This window comes from Fukomys damarensis, unplaced genomic scaffold (assembly GCF_012274545.1).
Source record: "Fukomys damarensis isolate Sample0158 unplaced genomic scaffold, DMR_v1.0_HiC HiC_scaffold_17, whole genome shotgun sequence".
NCBI classification, from domain to species: Eukaryota; Metazoa; Chordata; class Mammalia; order Rodentia; family Bathyergidae; genus Fukomys; species Fukomys damarensis.
Genome location: NW_022900929.1, coordinates 31,325,567 through 31,344,982, shown reverse-complemented (window position 1 = coordinate 31,344,982; position 19,416 = coordinate 31,325,567). Strand labels below are relative to the sequence as shown.

General features: G+C 52.9%; 1 protein-coding gene across 2 annotated transcripts in view; it reads right to left on the bottom strand.

Annotated features, from left to right (window-relative positions):
* The window catches only part of Egfr (epidermal growth factor receptor), a 44,756-nt gene extending 30,569 nt beyond the window's left edge, over window positions 1-14,187 (bottom strand). For both annotated transcript variants that reach the window (XM_019207601.2, XM_019207600.2), the window contains exons 1-13: window positions 14,041-14,187; window positions 13,071-13,266; window positions 11,514-11,648; window positions 10,518-10,586; window positions 9,509-9,627; window positions 8,479-8,620; window positions 7,064-7,180; window positions 6,241-6,367; window positions 6,082-6,155; window positions 4,747-4,837; window positions 3,432-3,631; window positions 2,289-2,421; window positions 590-680 (exon numbers count right to left, since the gene is read on the bottom strand). In XM_019207601.2, coding sequence (XP_019063146.1) covers window positions 590-680; window positions 2,289-2,421; window positions 3,432-3,631; window positions 4,747-4,837; window positions 6,082-6,155; window positions 6,241-6,367; window positions 7,064-7,180; window positions 8,479-8,620; window positions 9,509-9,627; window positions 10,518-10,586; window positions 11,514-11,648; window positions 13,071-13,266; window positions 14,041-14,121 — 1,575 coding nt within the window. In that variant the 5' untranslated portion in view covers window positions 14,122-14,187. The remainder of the gene's footprint in view (window positions 1-589; window positions 681-2,288; window positions 2,422-3,431; window positions 3,632-4,746; window positions 4,838-6,081; window positions 6,156-6,240; window positions 6,368-7,063; window positions 7,181-8,478; window positions 8,621-9,508; window positions 9,628-10,517; window positions 10,587-11,513; window positions 11,649-13,070; window positions 13,267-14,040) is intronic.
* Window positions 14,188-19,416: the final 5,229 nt, after the last annotated feature.

The window sequence follows — 19,416 nt, the reverse complement described above, 5'->3', positions numbered from 1 at the left end:
AGCCCTGATAGTGAGCAAGGCCACCACTCAAAGGCTGTGTCCTCAGACCAGAGTGGCTAGAGACATTGTATTAGCAATATTACCATAATGATGAAAATGTAGCCTAGCACCTTGCAAACCTACAGACCAGTGGTTTCCTTTAGCCAGCCATGGTGGCAGCCTAGCCCTCTAGACGCAGCCATTACCCTGCTTGAGGTGCGACACTGGTAGATTCAGGTATGGGATCCAAACAGCCTGACATCTGATGTGGAGAAGTAAGAACACAGCTGCCAGTGCAGAGACCTAAGCTCACACTCGTGGTCCTCACACAGCCTACTCTGAATGCGTAGAAATGAAACTGAGTCTGAAACAGGCTTGGGCAAGGGTCTCCTGAGAGTCCCGCTAATTTAGATGGGGCTAAGTAAGAACTGGATGGTGTTGGATGTGGGAAGCGATCGCAGTCAGAATGGGAACTGGCCAGGGTCGGGGGGACAGGAGAGCCATCGGCCTTGGGCACGAGGTGACCAGATGTGCTGCTCTGTCCCGGCTGGACACAGCCCTGTCTCCGCCATTTTATCCACATCCGGCGTGGAGCAGCGGGGCTCCTTACCCGGCCAGTGCAGGTCACGTTCATGGTTTGAGGCAGGCACTCCGGGTGGCACTGAATGCACTCAGAATTCTCCATGAACTCTCGGGGCTCCCTGTGGAGAGAGAGGGGCACTGTCATGCTGGCCCTTTCAGACCAGGCAGGTGAGTGTCAGGGAACACGATCGCCTCATTCAGAAATTCAAAACCACTTCAGGGAAAGGTCGAAGAGCTGGGACTTGAGGACTGCACTGTAGCACGATGCAGTTTTATTAACTGAATCCTTGCTCAGCTGGCCCGGGAACCAACAGGTGAGCTTTCTAACACCTCCCTGCATTTTCTGTGGCACAGTTTCTGTATATTGGGCAAGCAAGACAAAAAGGACAAAAAGCCCTCACCAGGTGTCCCCTCCCTCTAATAACAGACTCAAGATATTTAAGTTGAGGAAAGAAGAGGTTACTGCAGACTAAGGACTGGACAGGAAGAAGGGGTATTAAATGTGTGCATGGCTATTCCTCAGAACAGTAAGTGTCAAATACAGGCATGAAATTTTTTTCCTTGCAGTATTTCCAGCCTTCGTCAAGATGTGTAGACCAAGGTGAATTTTTATTGTAATATTTTCAGCCTTCCTCACAATATGTAGATCAATCTGCCTGGGAATTAACTGAAGGCCTTCAGGCCAAGCAAGGAGCAGGAATGCTTACAACCCAAGGCCTGTGTTGTGAGCCTCCCTTTAGGCAATGGCATCCACAAGACCAAGTAAGACAGTGGTGTTTGTGGTCACTGCTAAGAGGCCAGGCTGCAGAGGAAGCAGTGCCACTGGGTGCAGGATTCACCATGCTGGCAGAGACCCAGGCCTCTGGTACGGTTATTTTCATTTCCCCATATCTTAAGGGACACTTGAGAACACAAAACGTGCTGTCTATCTGGAGCCGGATGACCACACTGATGTTCTTCCCCGAAGTCAAGGCAGCAAGCTGAAGAGCACAGAGGGCTGTCAGGCACACAACTCCCACAGCACTGACTGGGGCCTTCCCACCACTCCTGGACATTCGGGATCAAAGCAGAAAGGGACATTCCCAGTGCCATGTGCCTTTCCAAGGCTCCTCTCCATCAGAGCTACCATTCTCTTAAACATTTTAGAATTGCCTCTCTTCTCCCTGCCCTTCAATTCGACTTTCCAATTAATTGAGTTGTGGAAAACTTCACATCACTGCTGGGATTTCCAGCATCCTCAGACTATCCTCTTACTGATTGCGACTCAACTTGACAAGTGTCATGCAAATGATTTCCAGCTTCGTCCCTGCCTATATCCAAAGTGGTCCATACCACTCAGCACTTGGTGCACACTTGGGGGGGCACAGAGCACAGAGCCAACCAGGAGACAGCACTGAGCCACAGGCTGTGACACACAGAGATGAGTGGGCCACAAGGGACAGCAGATTTCCATGCTGTGGCAACAGGAACCTGGTGCCAGCTAGAAAGATTTAAGGTATTTTTAGGAAAAGAGATTCTATAAATTGTTGGTCTGGAGTAAGAAAAAGTAAAAAGTGCTAGTTTCCTACAGCAATGAACAAACAGTTTGTCAAAAGTGTAGCTTACAGGCAAACTGAAGCAAATAGCAGACAAAGGAAAGATCAGTCTGAATGCTGTGAACCTTCAACAACCCTGCAAATGACCTGCACCTGGGCGCAGGGGCAGTGGGACAAAGGAGCAGGTCTCACCCCTCGAGGATGTTGCACTGGTCCACACACTCTCGGCCCCTGATCACCTTCTGGCAGGAGACGCAGTCCCGGGGCTCGGGGCCCCAGCAGCCCTCAGCTGAGCACAGAGGGTGGCAGACAAAGCCATCGGTGACTGGAAGATACAGAGAATGGCAGGGTCAGGTGCAGTACATGGACCAGGCAGAAGAGACAACATCCTTCCCAAGTTCAAGTGCTGGGCAGCCTGGGGCACTGAAGAAGTGGGACTGGGTCATGGCTGGCCCTCCCCCTGGCCAGACCCAGCTGCTTCTCTGTGACAGACAAATGCCTTGTGGTCACCTGCTCTGGCCAGGCACCATGCCCAGCACCACACAGATTTAATTTGATTGAGCAGCACTCTGATAAGGGAATTGTTATCATGGCCTTTCCCCCCAGCACTGGGAACTGAACCCAGGGCCTTGGAACACACCTACCTCCTCACCCCGCTCAGGTCTCCCATCCCTCTCCCCACGCACTTTTGAGGCAGGATCTTGGAAAACTGATTGGGCTCCAAGTTGTGATCCTCCTACTAAAGCCTCCCAGGAGTGTACCACCCTGCCCACTCCACCAAAGCCATTCCATGGATGGGGAATCCCAAGCTTTAAGAGATCCAGGACATTGGCAACTCTGCAAGCCTCGGAGGGACAGACCAGCACTGGACTCAAATTGGCTTCTCCAGATCAGTGGACAGGGTCTCAGCCCAGCTGAGCATACAGCTTCCAAGGCTGCCCGAAGGTGCTCAGCTCGGAATAGAAATGTTAGGAGCATGTCACCCATTCCCGAGTGTGCAGGGTGTGTGCACGCCCTCCCTTAGTCACCACAGGCTGAAGGGAGCAGGGAGCAGCCTTCAGGCAAAATGTCTCAGAAAATAACTGAACTTAGTTCTTTAAATGACAAATAATTGGTATCTCAAACCTCAGGCAAATTCATCCTACAAATGAGAACAAAGGCTCTGGAGACAGTTCTGGGGAATCCTCTGGTAACCCGTAATTAGGACAGTGCAGATTTTAACTCGCTTCCTTAGGAACGGAAAACATGACTTAAGTGTTTAGTCCTTCACTGTTCTACCTGGAATCAATGACCCACAGAAGCCATCTGCACGAGCAGTGGATGCTGGTCACTTACTGCAGTTCTTCTCATCCCTGTTTTTCATAATTTTGGTTTTCTGGCCAGAAGTCCCGAACAGCTTTCTCCAGTTGATGGTGTTGGCATAGCACAGATGTTGGTTCCCAGAGACAATCACGTCTCCATCGCTGATCTCCTTCAGGGAGCGCAGCCCTAAGGACGTCAGGTTCAGGCCAACGATGGCCAGAGAAAACTGGCCGCTGAGTGGGAGAAGGAAAGGACTGAGCAAAGTGCACGGCACAGGACACGTTCCTCCCCCACCGTGTGGGGTCTGGGCACAGCTGCCCCTCCATGCTCCCACCCAGTGGAGGCTGCACTGCACCTGCAGTGGGGAGAACGAACAGCTGGGAGGTGGTGTAAATCTCCCTGTCATTATTTTAGAGACTACATCTGCTTTTGCTGGAAGTTGAGAACACCTAACCTCTGACATTGTGCACATGTGAGCCCAAGGGCTGGCTGGGTCTCCCTACAGGCCGACCTGGGGCCTGGGGGAGTCAAACCAGAACCAGTGGTGGTCTCAGTGGGGGACTGGTGTCGCTGGACTTCTCATTAAGTGTGCAGGAGCAGAATGTCTCACATGCTAAAACTCCGATGATACCACCAGTGCTACAGACCAGTCATCTAAGGTGCCCCCTCCCCGTGTCTGCATGACCTTGGGAGCCTTTCTGGGAAGAGACGCAGCTCCTGTTCAGCATCAGGGCCTTCCACCAGCATGGCATGGAAAGCAGTGCGTCTCTGCCACACTCGGCTTCTGATTTTCTGTCATACTGGACAGTAGGACTCAGTCCTTTCAGGGCAGTGTGGGAGTGTGTGCGACAGTGCTCTAACAGACAGCTTCTAAGGCAGGTTTGACCTAAAGATTTCTCTGTCTCTCCTTCTCTCTCTGTCTCTCCCTCTCTCTGGATCAGAACCGTTGATATCTTAGGAAGAAATCTAGTGTTAACAAATCTCTCTGTCCCCTGACAAGATGTGCAGCCTCAACTCTATGGTGAGACAACATTGGCCAGAACAGAGAGCTCGGAGATGCAGGCACCAGCACAGGGTGGAGTGCGTGGGAAGGTCTAGGGCCAAGTGCCAGGAGCATTGGAGCCGGACGCTGAGAGGGCACAGACACACACACATGGAAAATAGTGAGTGTGGAACACAACGGCCAATGCGTCAGTGCCCTTCTGTCCAGGAGCCCGGACCTGAGAGTGTCAGACAGTTCCAAAAGGAGCCGTGATGACACACCAGGAGTCTTTGAACTACTTCTGCAACTCTAATTTCAGAATAAGAGACTATGAAATATCTCGCCAGCTTGCTGCAGTCAACGTACTGTTGCTTTGTCCTGCCACGGATGATTTCCAGGTTCTCGAAGGCGTGGAGGTCAGTCCTGTTGGCAGGCCAGGCCTGAATCAGCAAAAACCCTGGAAGGCAGAAGAGGGCTCAGACACTCAGTGTGGGGACACTGTTCTTTCCTAGGGGACACGTCCTGGGGATGCTCCAGATACCGTCATGAAGGAAGGAGTGGGGAATTAGTGGTGTGGGGTCTTTTGTCCTTTCACAGAGGAAGCACACGCTGGTGCCAGACAGCACAGACCTCCCACAGGTCCACACTGCCACCACACTGCCTACTGCATGCTGCCCTGGTGCCTCTCACAGACAAGGCTTCCACATGTGGAAGGGTCAAAGTATGCAGCTTAAAATAAAATGCATTGTAGTAAATGACATTGTTATGGATGCCCTCAAAATACTTCCCCTTGCTTCAAACACACTCCTCCCATCATCCTCCCACGTTCTGCAGCAGCTCCAGAGTCCTCTTTCCTGAGTGTCTTTAGGAGGTGTGATCAGCAGTATGGTGAATGCTGCAGCCAAGCACCCTCCAACCGAGAGCAGGCTTGTCAAAACACGACACTGTCCTCATCCACCTCAGTCACTGGATCTGGCACTGTGCGACTTCTGGCTCTTCCCCAAAGTCAAAGTGACCGTGAAAGGGAAATGTTTGAATCCATTCAGGACATTAGGGCAGCCGGGACAGTGCAGCTAAAGACTCTCAGGAAAGAGGACTCCAGAGCTGCTGCAGAGAGAGGTGAGGATGATGGGGTGAGTGTGTTGGAAGAGAGGTGGATATAGAGGGGATTCATGGCAATGTGTCTTCACTGTAATGAACTTTTAAGATTTAAACAGCCACTGTAATTTTGTCATGTGGACAGGCTCTTGCTCTGATTGCAGCTGTCCATTATGGAGCAGTTATGAGAATGAATTTTAAGTGTCCTCAATATGTAATTTCAGCCCCACCCTGCCCAGTACCTGGGTCTAATGAGCTGTCTGTGGGGATGTAGACAGGGGCTGCTCATCACCCTGTGGCCGGAAGCTCTCCCTCCCTCCCCTCCCCTGCCTCCCTCTGTGGCCGACAGTGCCGGTGCCAGGGTGTAGAGGGCCAGTACGGGCTGGAAAACAAGGGACTAGACACGTCTCATGGGGCTGGGAGGGACCCGGGCCTGGGCTCAAGTGTTCACACCCTGCCTGCAGGGAAACTGCATTTTTGAAGTGATCAGAGGATTAACCCGGAGAGTGGCATTTCAGAGCACTGCTCTTGTGCAGAGGAGGTACTTTGTCAAGCTCTCCCTGTGGACCCTGGCCTCTCAGAGACTGTGGGGGCAGCACAGACCTGTGATCTCCTTCACTGTCTTCAGGATGTCCAGCTCCTTGGGGTCCAGGGGCGGCGTGCGCGTGAAGGAGTCCCTGTAAGGACAGTGGCGTCAACCCTGCCAGCTGCCAGGGACAGCATAGGCTGCTTTTCTCTGGGAAGGAGCCGGGCGCTACTCACCCCCGAAATGCCACCGGGAGGATGTGCAGGTCACCGCTGATGGTTGTGCAGTTCTGGAAGTGCTTGATGTTCGTGGCGTTTATGGACAGTGTGTCTTTAAATTCCCCGATCCCTATGCCATTGCAAACTGTGGAGAGGGGTTGGGCTTCACTCACCTGGCTGTTAGGAATGACGGAGGCCGCAGCAGCAGAGGGAAGCAGAGCAGAGTTCCTGCCATGAGCCCCTCACTGTGTGTACCCATTCCATGCAGTCATACGGTCACTCAGCAGCCCTGGGGGATCCCACAGGCGCCAGGACCCCGCAGCCTCTGGGTGTGCAACGGGTGAGCAGGGGACGTCTTTGTGTCCTCATCACAGCCCCTCCTGTGTTCCCTGGAGCTGCGGGCTGACCGCCCTGATGACCCTTGTCCCTCCCCTTTCTCCTCAGGCCACTGTGGCCCTTGTGTCTCTGTGCTCCTGTCCCCTGGCTCTGCCACAGAACTCCCTGAACCAATGTCTTTCTGATGCCCTGAATTCAAGTCACAACTTCAGCTTCTCCTAAGAAAAAAATGGACAGTTCACGCCCATAATCCCAGTACTCTGGGAGGCTGAGTCAGGAAGATCTTGTTCGAGCCCAGACTGGGTGACTTAGTGACTTAAAGACACTGTTTCAAAATGAACGGGGCTCGGATGGGGCTCAGTGTGAAGCCCTGGGTTCAGTCCCCAGTACTGGGGAAAAAGACACGACGTCTGTAGGATCTTTAGTTAATAGTGGGCATTCATCTGGCTGTGCTTCGAGTGCCCAGCAGGCCAGGAGGGCCCAGCACTTGCCTACAGGTCCTTACCTTTGCGGCAGGGGCCTTCACACTTCTTGCACTTCCGGACACCATCTTCCTCCATCTCATAGCTGTCGGGGCCGCAGGCCCGGACGCAGGAGCCATGGTCAGTCACCACGTAGTTCCCTGTAGAGACAGAGGGGCAGGGTCTGGCTATACAACCACCCTCGCGATTTACCTGCAGGATGGCAAGGGGTCTGCAGTCCTGGGCTTGATGCACCTGAGGACTAAGTGTGAAGGGACAAATGCAAAGGCTGGCGGCAGGGTCAGGGAGGACACTGTGGTGCCCGGGTGGACACCACATAGCATGGTGCACCTGCGGGGTCCCCTCCACAGCCGCACGTGGAGCAGACAGCCTGGGCACCCTGTACCGCAAAGCCACACTGGGAGAGGCAGGCCACCTGGGTTCTGGGGACCCCTGAGCCCCTCTGCTGGTCCTGACAGCACCGTTGGCTGCCGGTGGCTGCTCTGCTCTGAAACCTCGGCTGGCAGAGGGTCCAGTTTGAAGGTCTGTGTATGAGCCCTTCTCACAGGGCCTTGTCTGTGCCAGGCTGCAGCAGTGCCTTCTCTGTCTTGTTTGCCACTCGCCACAAGATGGCTGACTTCTATTTGTGGACTCTTTCTCTGTACAGTTAAGTTTTTTTCATCTACAAATCCAGCAGGACAATAAAACCTCTCAGGGTTGTTCTAGGTTTTCTCACTCCCCGCTCTAGAGTGGACTCCTAGGACGCCTGTCCTCATGGCCTTCCCTGTGTAGGATGGTTCAGACCACTCTTCCTTACGGCATAAGCACACATGAAAATAAGCAGAACCAAAACCCAAACACAGACAAAAAGACACAAACAGCCCTTCTTGAGGCCCCCCAGAGGCACAGCTACGTGGCAAATCTGAGGAGTCCGCTGGAGCCAGGCCGGAGCCCAGTGACTGGGCAAAGCCACGTCCTCTCGGCATAGGTCCGGGTCATGGATGACTCTCTCCCCACAGACAGGCGGGTGGCTCCAGGATGAATTACATTTACTGTGCACTTTGTTTCCATGAGAAGCACACAACCCAGCCCCCTCTCCTGTGCAGCTTACAGTGGGGGCTGTGCCCATGAGCACCTAATGCTGTGCCCCGATTGCAGGGAGCTCAGCAGGATAAGAGTCACAGGCTGTGTTCACTCTTGTTGTACACTCTGGCTCCTAACAGGCCATGGGCCAGGACCAGAGGACTGAGGTTTTGTGCAGTCAGACCTGGAGTGGAGGACGGGGTCTCTGAGTGGCAGGCATCTCCTCCTGCTATCCTCGCCTGAACAGACGAGAGGACTTTGTGTCGTGAATAAGCTGGGGCAGGCATGCAGGGTCATGGGAACCCCAGACTGCCCAGGGCAGGGCTCAGGGCCACCGTGGAGGACAAGGCATTGGGGCTGCCGCTTGAGGACTCACGGGGACACTTCTTCACGCAGGTGGCGCCAAAGCTGTACTTCCCCTCAGGGTTAACGTCCATCTGGTAGGTGGTGGGGTTGTACAGCATGAGCAGCGGGCAGGTATCCTTGCAGGTGGCTTCATCACGGAACTTGCGGCAGACCTGTCGAGAGGGACAGCAACATGCTGGTTGGGGGACAGGGACAGCAGCACCCAGGAAGTCCTGGAGGCCCGGGCTGCAGGGTCCGATCAGGGAAACCCAGAAAGTGCTTCGGGGGAGTAGGAAAACTTTCCTCTTAGAGGTGTGATCTTCCTAAATCCCAGCTGCTATAATTTATAGGTCTGGACAGGGAAAAAGTCTCTCTGTTGATTTAAACATGAGGAAAGAGCTCACTCTTCCTAATGGTAGCCATAGAGCAACCTCACTTTTAAACTCAACTTACACTGACAAAGTCTGAGGCCACACCATAAAATCTATTAAACTTTGAGGAGGAAGAGTGCTGTGGAGATGGGTAGACCAATAGGGCGACTTTCTAAGGAGCTGTGTACCATCTTCTCCTTTCAGCTGCACAGGAAAAGCAGCTTGGACCAACCCAGTCAAAATCTCTGTGGCTGAGTCCAGCCTCTGGAACTTGGCACTCTCCTTTTTGTTCTGGGATTGAACCCAGGGCCCTCACACTGCATCACATCCCCAGGTCTTTTTCATTTTTGAGCCAGGGTTTAGCTAAATTGCTAAATTACCCAGGGTAGGTTTGAACTTGCAGTCCTCCTGCCTCAGCCTCCCAGAGCACTGGGGTCACAGGTGTGCCCTGCCCTTCCTCAAAACCATAGTGCCCTGGCTCTCAGCTGAGTGTGAGCCTTCTTTTCTGGAGGCAGAAAGACTTTTACTGCCCCGTGCTGACCCAACACCTGTTCAGCAGCCCCTGAGGGTCCAGGGCTTCTGGTGTCCTACCCAAGTGTGGAGCCCGCAGCCCACAGAGATATGAAATCCCTGTTTGGGCCCCCTGAGCAGTGGATGAGAGCGAGCCCAGTGTGGTGGGCCGGGTCTCACCAGGCAGTCACTTTCCCGGGGCCCTGTGCATCCAGCCGCACACTGATTATGGCAGCAGTCGCTGGGGGACTTGCCACGGCAGCGACCGGAACACTGCTGGGCACAGATGATCTTGGTCACTGAAACAGAGGGAAAAGAGCAGGCACAGTGAGCTGAGTCAGGCAGCGTCAGGCACCACACACAGGCTGGAGTTAGTGGCTCAAGAGTCACTTTCCAGGCCTCATGTTCAGTCATACTCAACCTAGTCATGGCCTTCCTCGTGACCTTCCTGAAGGCCATGACCTTCCTTGTGACCTTCCTGATGACCTTCCTCAGGCTCAAGACCATCTTCCCTGCCTTCCTCTTGGGAATGTTTTCCTATCTATTTTTAGACACTGAAGAGAACTGCTCTGATCAAATCCAGACTTTCAGACCTCTGCAGTAAACAGACCATGCTGGTTCTCACAGTGCAGAAAGCAGGCACACAGGAAGGGAGGCCACAGCCACCTCACAGTCACACCTGAGCCAGGGTGCATTGAAGCTGATGACGTCCTCAGGGCCCTTAGCCACTGTGCATGAGCTGGCAACCACCCTCTGGCAAACTAAACTTCCTAAAGTCTGGCTCACATGAAATAGCTGCCTAGAGAGCGCTGCAGACTTCTGGGCTGATGGACACCCAGGGCAGAGGACAATAGCAGCGTAGTGACCATGAGGACAGCAGAAAGCTCTGCCCCAGGGGAGCAGTGGCCCTGTGTGCAGTGGCAAGGACTGGGTGCAGGGCTCTTGCTTGTTATGCTGGGGGCACCCGGGCCGGCCTGCCGGGGTCAGCCACTGTGGCGCTACCTGGGCTGTGGCATCCAGCCTGTGATAGGAAGTTCCCACAGTGCTTGCTAAGTCCACGGGAGGGCAGCCACATGAAGACCCTGCTCTGCCCCAGGACAGGAGGGTGTCACAGTGACAGGGCAGGGCACCCAGTGACCTGAACCCACTATAGGAGGGAAGGTGGCTGCAGCTCCGCTCCCAGACTCACATTTCTGGCAGTTTTCCTCTCCTGGGGCCCAGCAGCTCCCGTTGGGACAGCTTGGATCACACTTCTGGCCTGAAAGGTAAACATCACCATTAGGTTACAACCCAGATGCATGGCCAAGTGACAAGGGACTGACAGCCCCAGGGGCCCTGTTCTTAGAGAAGGAGGCAGGATGGAGGTGCTGGAATGGCCGGGCAGGCCAGAGCAGGGTCTGGTCATTGCTCATTGGTTCTGCATGAGGGGATTCTGCGTGGATGTATGGACTCCCTGTGAGGCCATGGAGCTGCAGGCCTAAATCTGTGTTTGACCACAGCCCACTGACAGGAGCTGAGGGTCGGAAGCCAGAGGCCCCAGCCTCTGGTTCTGAAGATTCATGTCTGCTCCGTGTGCAGGCCCTACACATGGGCATGCACAGCCCATTGCCTGTGCAGGGTGAGGAGAAGCAGGGCGATGCCTTTCCTCTGAGGGAGGAAGGAACCAGGCACCAGTAGGGGAGAAGCCAGGGGATGTGAGTGGCATCTTATTTTCCATGGGTTGTGGTGTGGGCGAGGGCCTGGTCCCCCCAGCCCTGGTCACGGGGCTGCCCTGCTCAGGATCTGGGCAGCACGAGGGGAGGGCACTTAGGGTGATGTGGGCCAGCTTCCTCTGGGTTGCCCAGCCTCCCCTGGTTCTGGGTGGACATCCATGCCTGGGGGCTGGGACAGAGGCCAAGGGGGCTCTGAGCACCACTGTGGGAGCCGGTACAGGTCAGGGCACAGAGAACTTGGCTGTCCAGGTCAAGGACCAGGCCTCATGGGACCAGGGGCAGCCCTGCAGCCTGACCCCACCCAGGCTGCTCAAGGCCACCAGGGCAAACTGCACTGCCTCAGCGATGAGGGCTCCTGTGGGTGGGCAGGCCATAGGTTTATCACTTGTTTCTGTCTCAGGCCGATGTGACCCCAGGTGCCCTTTGTCCCTCCCCAGTCAGCTGTAGCTGAGATTAGCTGGGTGCCCACTCACAGCTGCTCTGGTGGCTCTGTAGGTCCAGTGACATGTTGCTCAGGAAGTTGCTGTCTACGATGTCCCTCCACTGGATGGTGTCCACGTTGCAGAGCATGGGGTTGCTGCTAAAGCGCACAGCTCCCTGCAGGATCTCTGTGTGGACAGAGGCCAGTGAGCAGCTGCCAGCCCCTCTAGAAGCACAGAAAATGCCAATGTGCTTCTTCACACTGTATCCCCGGAGACACCAGGGTGCGAGGAACATCCCGCAGATGGCAGCCCTGCAGGATGATGGTTAGGGCAGAACTTGGTCCTCTTCTACACTGGGGTCTGAGCAGGAGCGGGTTTGAGATGTCAGGATAGCAGGGCTGGCAGGCGCAGGAGCCCTCGGCTCTGGGGCTCACTGGGTCAGGCAGAGGCTGAGTGTGGAGGGCAGGTGGGGTGGTGGTGGTCACTGTGCCTAGGGACCTGGTTCCCCAGAGCTTGGCAGGTTTTCACTGGGGAGGGAGAGTCTGTCTGGGACCCAGGGGCAGGAGTGCCTGGGACATGGACACTGCTTTATACCAGGCTTTGAGGAGAAGCCGAGGACATGGCAGAGGCAGGTCTGGGAAAGTCCAAGCAGTGACTACCCAGAGAGGCAGGTGCAGTGTGCATGCCTGCAGTCCCAGCTGTCTGAGAGGCTGAGGTGGGAGGATAGCAAGTTCAAGCCCAGCCTGTGCAACTTAGTGAGACCTTGGCTCAAAATTTACAAAATAAAAACAAGGTCTGGAGATATAAAAACAAGAAAATAAAACAAGGGCTGGAGATGTAAAACTCAGTGTGAGTGCCCTGGGTTCAGTATACAGCACCACACATGCAAGCACACACAGATAAAGTAAATGAAACAAAGCACCTCCCTCTTCACCACCCCTGGTTTCCTCTCACAGGAGCCTCCCTGCTATCCCTGGGAAGGTTCCGGCTTCTCCAGAAAGCCTGCATCCCTGCTTCCGATTTTCTAAGCAAAGACCCACTGGGCATCTCATCTCCAATGTGGGCAGGGCATTTAGCATCCAGCAGCCCCTTCCCCCGGTGGCTTCCCTTCCTGCAGTTTTGATCACCCATAGTCAACTATGGATGAAATTATCTCTATGCGCTAAGGTATTTGCAGGGGACTTCCACCTTGGTGGACTGCTGGAACTGCTCTGGTAACACTCTCACTGCTGTCCATTTCTTACTGTGCCCAGTTTACGCTCTCTGGGAGATGCACAGGGAAGAATACAGTGTGCAGGTCGGATACCACCCAGGGGTCTGAGACTGCGTCCCTGATGACAATGGGGACACTGTTGTGCGTTGTCCCTGAGTTCACTCCCTCACATGTGCATAAGCTCCCCGTGTCTGTCCAGCCAGCTGGCCACTGCTGACCCAGACCTTTGCCATCTCTCACCCCGAGACCTGGAGCCCCCACCCCGTGCTCTCATCCTTGCCCCTCTGAAGAGCTTCTCTCTGACTGGCACACGGGCAGAGCTCATACACTCGTACAGGCTCATACAGGCCCCCACCACTGAGGGGACCCTGCCTGTCCCCCCAAACACAGCTCACCCTGCAGGCTCCTCAGTGGCAGCTCCTGCAGCCCGGTCTTGTTGGGGCTGTTGGCTCCCCCGTAGTTGGACAGCACAGCTAGGGCGTAGGTGTTGTCGTAGAGCACGTTCCCGCGCACGATCTGCAGGTTGTCCAGTGGGATCCTCTCTGCCATGTTCAAGGCAATGAGCACGTAGCCGGCCACCTCCTGGATGGTCTGAGGGGACAAAGCATGACAAGGCCATTTCTCGCCGAGACTCCAGGGTTCCAGGGCAACCGTGGGACCAGAGGCCCGGTCCCCCTCCCTGCACCCTCACATATGGTTGGGTCAGCAGACATAGTCACGCAGGTGACACTGGGGGAAAGGGAAGTGTCGGTATTGCGACACTTCTGCTTCTGAAGGGTAACGGCAATGTACACTGTGCACTGTCTAGGAGCACAGGTGATAAGTGACAGGGAGGAAGGAAAAAGGAGGGGAGAGGAAAGAAAGAATGAGAGAAAGGAAAGAGAGCTAGAAAAGGAGGGAGGCAGCCAGCCAGAAGAGAGGCAAGCCGATCCCCTCCAGGTTCAACCACCACCAGGCACGAAAGCTTGCTGTTGGTTAGGAATCCTGTGAACTGGTAGCAAATTCTTGGTGGCTTGATCTTGTTCCTCAGCAAGAGATGAGAGCATGTATAGCGAGGACTTATTCCATGGGCACAGGCTGCAAACCCTGCTCTGGTCCATACTGTCATTGCCATCTTAAAGGCCAGTGTGCCTGCACATGTGCCCGTGGAGACATGGAGCCATGCCAGCCTCTGGCCTCCTCCATCCTCTTTCTGGCCCTGACTTGGCCAAGCTGGTGAAGAGTCCTCAGAACGCTCTCGTCCATACTTTCCTGCAAACTGTAACTACCACAGCGAAGGGAACACAACTCAGGTACATCCCGCCAAAGCTCTCTCGCTTATATACACTTCTGTTGCATTTGGGCAGCCAGATCCACTGCACTGACCTTCAGGAAGGAAAGGTCATAATTCCTTTGCACGTAGGTGACCTCCAGGTTCCCAAGGACCACCTCACAGTTGTTGAACATCCGCTGAAGGCTCAGAAAGTGGTCCTCAAAGGTGCCCAGCTGGGTGAGCTTGTTACTTGTGCCTTGGCAAACTGGAATTAAGGAAAAGACATACAGTGTGAAGTGTGAGTGGCAAAACTGGAGGAAAACAATACTCACTAACTCCGTGAGCTGTAGTGACTCCTAATGCTAATTTTGATCAAGGAACACCTCAGTGCCAATGTGTTAAAAGACTGTTTATATTAGGTGTAATTCAAAAGAAAAAGATTGTCTCTGTATGTGTGGGATTGCATTATATTAAAATACACAAGGGGAATATGGTAAAAATTCAAGGGAGAATAGATGAAAAACCAAGGAACGCGATTAAATCTATAGGAGGCCTGGTCAACAAAAAGTAAATATGAGGTATTTAGATTATATAATTACAAAGTTGAATTAATAACTGTGCATTTTACTCTGCAGCATGTAGCATGTCACATCATCACGCAAGGGGTGTTTATGAGCACAGCACACACAGGCAGCATTTGGTATTTTCTGACCACAAAATTGTTTACCTAAAATCAATGACAAATTATGAAATTGAAAAACCCAGCTTTAGAGAGATTTAGAGTATTCTTCCAAACACCCACATCAAAGAACAAAGCAAAGGTCTGATCATGGAACAGTTAGGGTATTCAAAGCATCACAGATAATCACTCAGCTCATGAGAGCCAGCAGATCCCTCCGTGTGCCAGCCTGAGGCACCCACGAAGCGCAGGGGCAGGTGCGGTGGCCGTGTCACCGCCACCATGCAGCCCTGACACCCTTTACTCCATGACGGTTCAAGATGTGAGACTTAATCCCAGAGGACATTTTAATCGAGGATAAAGTTCAGTAGAGACAGTACTCCGTACATGGTCCCCATTTAGCAGTGAAGGAAAGGGTTGCAACCAAGTGACCCCTACAACCTGGCTCATGAGCGATGGACGTGTTTTGGTAAGCAACCAATCATGACACTCGGGCTCTAGAAGCAGGGAGCCTGCCAAGGGCCCACACTCTGAACCCAAATTGTCACAGAGTGATGACACATGGCCCCTGGCTTTGATGTGGGGGGAAGACCTGGCCAGTCCCTCCTTGTCCACAGTTGCTCATGACAAACACAGGAGCCAGAGCGTGGAGCACAAAGCGTGGCCAAAGTTGGCACTGTCCTGGCACTTTCCTCGGTCCACCAGCAAAGGGGTGCTGGGTTTACAGGCCTCTGTTCTCCCTCCCCATGGGAATTATTCTGAGAACAGCATCCATCTGTTCTTGCACAGGGCCAGACACCATCTAATCAGGCATTTGCATAACACAAACCACGGGGCAATCCCACATCCTCTTTGTCTCTGTGGGGCTTCCCCTCTCTTCTCTTCAGGGTTCTCAAAGTCAGCCTCACACATGGGAACTGTGGTGCTGACAATACCGAGTCCCTGTCTGCAGCGGCAGAAAGGCTCCATGATTCTTCCCATTGCTGGGAATGCAGACAGGACTGGGTGGGGTGGACCTGCCAGTGACAACGAGCTCACGACAGCAGCAGGATGCAGGTAAAGCACGCAGCTTCTCAGCCATGCACCTTGGACAAAAGCTGCTTCCCTCGCTGACAGAGGACTCCCCTCTCTCCTCATTGAGCAGCTGTGGTGCCGGTCACTGAGTCCGGACAGGCTGGGAGTCAGCCAGGGAGCACATTTCAGCTTTGGTGAGGACAAGAGACACTTGCTTTTCTGAGGATGACCCACAGCACCATCTTGCAGGTTTCTCTCCACTGAACCAGTTTTTATTATCAAACCGATGAGTACATAAAGTCAGCAAAATGTGCTGCTTAAGATTAAAAACTAATTTTAAAGACTATACTTATGCTTTCATTCACTTATAAAAAATGCTAAGCACCTAAATTATTTTTATGAATATGTATGGCCCTGCACTGTCCACACTTACGATGAATTGCTTTAACATGCAGAAAAAGGGTATAGTATTTGGAAAAGAATAGAAACAGTGCTCATTATTAATGGGAACGTCAACTCAGAAAGCACTCTGGCAAGCAGCTGGACAACTTTTGCAAACAGGTAAATGTGCAGGTAAATTCCACATCAGGATATTCCATTTCAAAAAGTTTGTTATAAGGAAACAGACACAAATATACAAAAAGCTGCATGTGAGATGTTGCTTGTTGCTTACCTTTTTAATAGTGGTGAAAAGAAAATTGCAAAGAAACCTAAATGTGCAGCTGCCCGACAGCTCTGTCCCCATGGAAGCAGGAGATGCTGAGGTGACAAAGGCACCTCGAGGGCATCTGAGCTCATCGTGCATTTCCACAGGAAGTCACGGTGCACCTGCTGCTCCTCTTCCCACCCACCCAGAGGAGACTGCAGCAGACCAGCGACACCCAGGATGGACACGAGGGCTGGTTGCTGCAGCGCAGAGGGCTCATCTCAGAGGACGAGGACCTGGCTGGGAGCGCCCCCACAGCTCTTTTCCAGCACCTTAAGGAAGGGTGGGTTTAGATTCCCCCATCAAAGCATAAAAAAATATACCTACATATAAAAACCTGATATAAACCTACAGTATGAGAAAACTTAAATTTGAGATCATGAATACAAATCAAATTATTTAAAAACTGATTGCAAACTACTTAGGCAGATTTAAAACAGAACTGTCCAAAGCAATTAAGCCAGGGTAAATCGGCTCGGCCCCTTCCTCCTGCTGCAACATAGGATCCCCTCTGAGCCAGGTCAGGATTTGCTCACACAGGAGGATAGAGCATCACGCTGGGTACCAGAGCGCCGAGGAGGCTGAGGGCTGGATGAGACCACTCAACTTTCCTTTATCTAAGTTAGCTGTGCCAGGGATTTAGCTCAGTGGCACTGTGCCTGCCTTGCAAGCACAAGATACTGAGTTTGATCCCCGGTTCCCCCTCAAAAAAAGTTAGCTGTTGAGAATGTGGCAGTGATGTAACCATGAATCCCACAAATACTAGGGGAACTCAGTGAAGGCACATGGCCCTGTTAGTGTCTGAAGTAGGGTGCTTGGCTCTGCATGAAGCTAACTTAACTTCTGGCCACTAAACACACCTACTCTGCCCATACAATAGTATTTATCAGACCAGAAAATATATAAAGAAAGGAAAAGGAATGTCTTGTACTTCAAGAATTTCATATAGATAGACATTTAGGACTTGGTATTTAAATAATTTATTCAGTGACAACCTTGATATATTTTAGGTCGATTCACTGCAAAAGCAGTTAGTGTTTGTGTCCAGCGCTGCAGTGCTTGCTGATTGCTTGTGGAACTCTGCAAAGCTGGAGACAATTCCACTGAATCACAGACAGTAGGTCCCACTGCTCAGGTCAGCAGAGCACTGGGCTTTCATGCTCGGGTTTTATTAAGGAGAGTTACCGGTGTCTAGGACGTGAGAGGGTTGTTCTGCAGACACCTGACCTCAGCATTCACCGCACGTGCTCTGTCATGTCTACTCCGCTAGTTGTGGGTGCACTTTGAAGGCATGGGCCTCAGCAGCTGCACCTGGCATGTGGCCTGGTGTGTCATGGTGTGAACTTGGTGGCTGCAGCTTCAGGGACAGCAGTTTGGGAGGGGAGGGTGGCACTGGGTGTTGTGTCTCCATGCCCAAAGTCCTGTCCTCAGAGGGCCTCGCTGTCGACCCGCCTGCTCCCCCCACCGGTATCTGAGGCAGTACTGTTCTGACTCCTCACCACGGATATTCTCCCAACTTAGAACTTCGCACAGCTGCGGATGCAGTGTGTGAGGCCTGCTTCACAGCATGGTGTTTGTAAGATTATTCTTGTTTTGCTGCACTTAGCTTGTGTGAGCGTATTCAAAGACGTTTTCTGTGCTTTAACCTGAGATATCTATGGCTGAGTAGGGTCTGTTTATTTTTTTTCTTCCAAAGCTGTTCATGGTGGCCCATGCCTGCAATTTCAGCACTCTAGGAGGCTGAGGCAGGAGAACTGCAAGTTTGAGCACAGTCTGGGCAACTTGGCAACTTAGCAAGTAACAGGGTTCTGGAGATGTAGCTCTGGGCAAAAGCCTTTTCAAACACTAGTCCTGAAAAAATAAAGTGAAAAAGAAATGTCCTCCATTTCATCTTTAGTGAACATAGAGAACACTCTGCTTCCTTTAAGGGCAATGTGCCCCTGGTTTTACGGGGTAGGTCCAGTGGCCTTCATGTGCCAGGATGGGCACACATCTCTCCTTGCCCACAAGCCCGGGCAAATCTGCATTACTAAGTGCAGTCTTAAACAGGTTTCTCCAGAGATGCCCAGGCCCATTCAGACACTTGGGAACTGCCCAAGCAAATTCACGATTATTTTAATTTGTTGTTTTCTCAACCGCACATCAACAGCCACCATGGGAGATGGGCCCAAGCACGTTCCCCTGCCTCTGCCCATTCCCACAGAGACCTGTTCAAGGCAGCCGCCTCACACTCTGCAGGCAGTGAGGCTGACTCTGTAGAGCATCCCCTGTCTGGACCGGCTGACGTCTCTGGACCACAGGGAGGCATTTTGCCGAGCACTGTAAAATGCGTGTCTGAGGCCTCAGCAAGCATCCCCTCACATGAAGACGGTGGCAGTAACATGACCCCATTCCCAGACTGACTGTTATCTCGGGCAGCTGTCCTCCATGAGCTCCAAGTCTCCCTGACTCTTGATGACGGTGGGCAGCAGACCGTTTCTGCAGCAGCAACCACCTCTGTCGACTCCTGCCTCCCTGCCTTCAACCACACCGGCAAACTGTTTCCTTCTCCTGTGCTGAAAATTAATAATCTTATGCCACACTCTTTCTAGGTAAGTCGAATGGCAGGTCAATCAGAAATGGAGTTGAGGTGTTACTGGGCTATTTAGAATAAAGTTAGGCTAAAAAAGATCACAGGAAGCAATATTCACCTATTTGTCATGGACTCTACCCAATACCTCTCTCGAGTGCCTACTGCAGGCCTGGTGCCTGCTCTGCCTGGGCGGCCGGTCTCTCTGATCCTTTACAGTTTAAACACAGGGATGTGGGCTAAACACAGATTCCAGGAGGGGAGCAGATGACTGCTCTGGGTATCCTGGGGTTGGGTTCTTCGCTGTGTGAGTGAAAATGCTGACCAGGGCCCCTGGGAAGGATAGAGTCCTGGAAGAGGCTTGGGTGGCATGTCCACACACAGCACGGCTCATGGTGCGCCTGGTACTTCCTCCACAGCCAGGAGTCAGCATCCCCACCTTGGCTGGTAGGCTCCTCTTGTCTCTCAGCCCAGCCCTGCCCACTCCTGTCAGCCTCTCTGCACACACAGGCAAATGTCCA